This window comes from Phocoena sinus, chromosome 10 (assembly GCF_008692025.1).
Source record: "Phocoena sinus isolate mPhoSin1 chromosome 10, mPhoSin1.pri, whole genome shotgun sequence".
Taxonomy (NCBI): Eukaryota; Metazoa; Chordata; class Mammalia; order Artiodactyla; family Phocoenidae; genus Phocoena; species Phocoena sinus.
In genome coordinates this window covers 63,653,703-63,658,961 of record NC_045772.1, presented here as the reverse complement: position 1 = coordinate 63,658,961, position 5,259 = coordinate 63,653,703, and the positions used below count along the sequence as shown (strand labels likewise).

General features: G+C 47.8%; 1 protein-coding gene across 2 annotated transcripts; it reads left to right on the top strand.

Annotated features, from left to right (window-relative positions):
* Positions 1–4,994, top strand: LOC116760231 (cytochrome c oxidase assembly protein COX14). Of its 2 annotated transcripts, none has more exons than XM_032644779.1 (2): positions 1–96; positions 4,585–4,994. In XM_032644779.1, the coding sequence occupies exon 2, from the start codon at positions 4,593–4,595 to the stop codon at positions 4,764–4,766; it is 174 nt and encodes a 57-aa protein (XP_032500670.1). In that variant the 5' UTR covers positions 1–96; positions 4,585–4,592; the 3' UTR covers positions 4,767–4,994. The 2 variants fall into 2 exon arrangements, with proteins under 2 accessions (XP_032500670.1, XP_032500668.1); XM_032644777.1 differs by having other exon boundaries at positions 49–258.
* The last annotated feature ends 265 nt before the right edge of the window (positions 4,995–5,259 follow it).

The window sequence follows — 5,259 nt, the reverse complement described above, 5'->3', positions numbered from 1 at the left end:
GCTCTCGTCTCGGTGGGCGGGGTTATGCTGCGTCTGGCGTGAGGGGCCGCACGTCGCGTCGGGAGCGGAATCCTAGAGCTTTAGCGGAGCAAGGGGGTGAGAGAAAGGGTGGCGTTCCGCACCGATAGCGCCTCAGCGTTCAGGGTTGTCCCTGGGCGGTATCCTCACTCTTCTGGACCCGGGTGCTGCTTCCGGCTGAGCTAGGAGGTCGCGCAGGCAGGAGGCCTCGGTCGGAAGGGAGGGAGCGGCAGCCTCCAGGTACGCCGTCTGCCAGGCCCGAGCCTGGGCCGCCTGTCCGCAGAGGCGCGCCCGCTCGGGCCGGCCTTTGCTTTCCGCATCCTCCCACGCCCAGTCTTCGGCGCCCTTGAGGTTACCGCGTACCCTGTGTCGCGATCTGCGCCGCTTCCAGCCCAGCAAGCTCCTTGCGGCCGTAGGTTCCTGTCACACCGTGACTGCCACCGCGCGTCTCGGCCCTCCACGCTCTGACTCCAGTAGCTCTGACCCTTCCTTATCTTGCAGTCCGCTGACTGCAAGCGCCATGAAATGCAGCTTTCCCAGGCACCCTTCCTGCTTATCGATTAACTGGATCCGCTCCTTTGCTGCTTTCAATTCCTGGAATGCTCTCCCCCTCCCTCTTCTATACCGGTGTAAATCCTGCCCACCCTTCTAAAACGACAGCTGCCCACCCCCACCCCCCCGTCCCCACCTTTCTGCTAACTTTCCTTGAGCCTCCACCTTGTCTCTGAACTCTCAAAACGCCTCTTCTCTTCTGGTCACCGGCGTCTTCCACTTCGTCTAACAGAATTTTGGGTGCATAGCTTATCCCCATCAGACCATAAGCTCCTTTGAGACACAAGCCATATTCTCTGCAGCCTTTATAGCACGAGTAAAAGGTAGACAGATAAGTGAGTAAATCTAAGCTGAGGTGGATGGATCCATTTGAGGGAGAGACCTGAGCCTTGAGGTCCTCCCATGTTTAGGGGGCAGAAAAAGAGAAAAGAGCCACAATCTGAAAAGGTTTTTGCAGATTGCACCCCTATGTCATTTCCATTATGGTTCTTGTTTTCTTTTTCCTGTTTTTCTGAAACCTTCAGTCTAACCCCATAAAAGACCCAGCTTTGAGCTTTATTGAGAAAATGGATGTCCCTCAGATGAGAATGTTCTCCTGCTAACCTCAAAAGTTTTCTTCATTTCCAAGGTTAATTCTTCTACCTGGGCTTCTAATTTCATCTTTTCCTGGGCCATCCTAGATTTTTTTTTTTTTTTTTTTTTTTTTATGCGTTACGCGGGCCTCTCACTGTTGCGGCCTCTCCCGTTGCGGAGGACAGGCTCCGGACGCGCAGGCCCAGCGGCCATGGCTCACGGGCCCAGCCGCTCCGCGGCATGTGGGATCCTCCCAGACCGGGGCACGAACCCGTGTCCCCTGCATCGGCAGGCGGACTCTCAACCACTGCGCCACCAGGGAAGCCCCCATCCTAGATTTTGTTCCATCCCATCCACCTCACTTTTATCCTCAGTTTAGCCACGTTTCTTCTCCTCTAAAACATATTCAAATCTCCTTATCAATAAGCAAAACAAAACTAGAATTTACTTGACCTTGTTACCTTTTCAGGCTGCTGCCCTATCACTCCTGTTCGCTTAACCAGCAAATCACAAGAATATCAATTCTTATCTTTGGGGTGAGAGGGAGTTATGATCCTTCTAATAATCTGTTTTTCTGCGTCCTAGGAAAAATGCATAGACACGTGAACCTCGCGGGACGGGGTTCATGGGGCCTGCTGGGGCTCTGGCTAAGAATCCATGCTTTTTACTTAATGCCTGTTCCAATTTAGTGCATTAAATTGACTTCTGTCCTAGGTTTACCTGTGACCTGGTCACCTGTTCCCATCCAGTGATCCCATCTAACCAGTTTTCATGGCACTTAACTTTACAGTAGTGTTTCCCAATTTTTATTCTGGCCCAGTACACCCAAAGATACAGCATACTTCTGTCAGTGGTAGTGCCTTGATACAGCAGTGATTTTCAACCACTGTTGTAGTTAAATGAAAATGCATCCCAGATGTTTCTGGAATTTCCTACCTGTTTTCTTTCCGTAATTTTCTTTCTTCAAACTGGCGTTCCCTTGGCCTCTTTCTCTTGGGTTTTATCGTCTGTTTCAGTGACACTTGTTACTTCCATATGTATCCGTAGCCTAGCCTCTCTCCTAGGATTTGTTCCAAATTTGCATATCCATGTGCCTGATAGACATCATCACATGAATATTGTATTGAGCATCTTTTCTTTCTTGTTTTTTTTTTGGTGGGGGGGGACTGCGTTCGGTCTTCGTTGCTGCGCGTGGGCTTTCTCTTGTTGCAGAGAGCGGGGGCTACTCTTCGTTGCAGTATGCGGGCTTCTCATTGCGGTGGCTTCTCTTGTTGCGGAGCACGGGCTCTAGGCGCGTGGGGCTCAGTGGTTGCGGCTCGCGGGCTCTAGAGCGCAGGCTCAGTAGTTGTGGCGCATGGGCTTAGCTGCTCCGTGGCATGTGGGGTCTTCCCAGACCAGGGATGGAACCCGTGTCCCCTGCATTGGCAGGCGGATTCTTAACCACTGCGCCACCAGGGAAGTCCCTTTATTGAGCATCTTAACTTTAACATGTCCAGTTCATGATCTTCTTGACTGATGCTTATTGACACCACCATCCCCATACACACATAGTGACACACACCTGTTTCTTCTTTCTTCTATTAGCAGTATCCCACTCCATAAAGTTTCCTCAGTTGTTAACTTGGAGATATTTTCAGCTTTGCCCTAGCCCATTCAGTTAATAAGCCTTGTTCTACTTCTAGAATAACGTCTTCATCTGTCTTCTCTTTTTCCACTGCCCTGCCTTAGCTCAGGATCTGTGAAAAGTTTTTGTTAATTTGAAAATAGGAGAAATCTCAGGTTGGATTAGACAAGTGAGGAAAATGAGGTTCTAGAAAAATTTCATCTGTCAGTAGATCTGTCACTTTTCTAGGCAAGATGTACTATCCTGTCCTTCTTCTTCCAGCCCTGAGAAGAGGTGGTCCTATAACTGGTTAGCATCTGGCCAGGGTAATGGGGGATAGGAGAAGAAAGAATAAGTGAGGGGGAGGTTGAAGGCTGCAGGTCTCTTTGCTGGGAGTTTGTTTATTACCTTAGTGTCCTGCTCTGTATGTACATGTGTTCTTTTTGTTTTTTAAAAATAAATTTATTTATTTCATTTATTTTTGGCTGCGTTGGGGTTCTTCGTTGCTGCACCCGGGCTTTCTCTAGTTGCCGTGAGCAGGGGCTACTCTTCGTTGCGGTGCGAGGGCTTCTTGCGGAGCACGGGCTCTAGGCACGCGGGCTCTAGAGTGCAGGCTCAGTAGTTGTGGCACACGGGCTTCGTTGCTCCGTGGCACGTGTGTGTTTTCTTACTGTCTCACAGCTTGGGGTCCTTTCAAACCCCAGATAACCTGAATACAACCCTTTCTCATCTTGTCCCTGTGCCATTTGGTTTTCTTTCTCTGACCTTATTTAATGTCACTTTCAATAGTCACTTGGAATTATGATTTAAGGAAGCTGTGCCTCAGTTCAGTGTGGGATCTACCCTCAGGGACTGGCTCAAAGGCAGTGTTCAGCCCATGGGACTTACTCTGAGAAGCACTTAGATGTCACACCCTACCCCTGACCCCCTCAACCAGCTAACCCGAACTTTTCTCCTTTCATATTCTTGACTTTTAAGAAAACTATTCTCACTAACTTCAGTCAGTCTTTTAATTTTAATTCCCTCAACAGAGAGCAGGCTGAGAATATACATTCATAGTCCCAAATTGAGGAACGTTTCGTTCAAGATGAGAGACTCCCATTCTAAACTTTCTCTTGTTCCCTGGCTCAGAATGTCCAGGGAACAGTTAAATTGGAAGTAATTTATCTCATGCAAATGTGAGTTAATTTGCTGGGGACACAGTAAGTTTTGTTTTAGCCCTTGGGATAGGTTCTTGGTTTTATGTTTGGAATTCAAGATTAATGCTGTAGAAGGTTATGTCTAATTGAAATAACATAAACATACTGTTGGCACTATTTCAAGTATATTATGGCTTAAACAGATGCTTGAAGACTAACCTGGGAACCTGAGCACCATAACTAAGATGGTTTTATGGGAAAACAAATTGGATATTGCCCAGAAGGCTCCCATTCGATCCTCCTACAGAGAATAATTCACTGCTAATGTTTAATCTCTGGCTACTTCAATAAATTCCCTACTAGCCAGAAAAACTGATGTATGCCTAAAGTAATATACCAATTAAGAACATTTCTGGGTGGTCCATACCAGTCATGTCTTTCCATAAACATGGAGGGTCAGGTGTTAGCTGTAATGTCATTCAGATACACCTGGTTCCAGCTGTGTATGCAGACTTTATTTGCCCTTTTGAATCTTAAGAGTTCCCAAACAATATCTTCCAGTATAAGACTGCATATGTCTAGGGGCCATTCAGAATAGAGTGCAGACAAACTGAGAAGTTATAGAGTGGCCTTCAACAGGTAAGTGGGCTGGGCAGATGAGGCCTTATCCTTGGGTCTAAATCTAGTCTGTCTTTGTAGGGGACAACATGCCAACTGCCAAGCAACTAGCCGACATCGGCTACAAGACCTTCTCCACCTCCATGATGCTCCTCACTGTTTACGGGGGCTACCTCTGCAGTGCCCGAGTCTACCGCTATTTCCAGCGGCGCAGCTCCCAGCGCCAGGCTGCAGAAGAACAGAAGACCTCAGGAGTCCCGTAGAACTGGGGGGCTTTTTTCCTTGAGCAGAGAGACCTGAGGCATGTTGTGGAAAGACCTCACCTGCAATCATTTCTGAGTCAAGAGGATCAGGGCCTTAATGGTTTTCGAACTCTGCTGGGAAAAAGTGCCCATGTTTTCTCTGGTACAGTCAGTTTGGAGAGGCTATTGAATCATAACAGGAATGGGAGGGTGAGGCACACCTACAGACATTAAATATTTTGCCATGTCTGTGTCTTGGTGTTTTTGTTTACTTGAACAGGGTATGGACTACAGAGGTGGGGTCTTGACTACCAGTTTTCTAGTCACAGACTGGATTTCCATATCTTGAGCTCTTAGCACCCATGAAGTAGGGGATATACAGTTCTAGGAGTAGTAATCTCTCCTGATCTCAGAGAAGAGACTGTCCCAGCATTTGTATAAATCTCCTGAGAAGACTCTGTAAAGACCAAAGCTCTTTTGTGGTCAGTGACCATTCCTGGACCAATTAAACGGT

Coding starts and splice junctions, on each gene's coding strand:
- LOC116760231 (XM_032644779.1), top strand. CDS start 4,593: ATGCCAACTGCCAAGCAACTAGCCGACATCGGCTACAAGACCTTCTCC.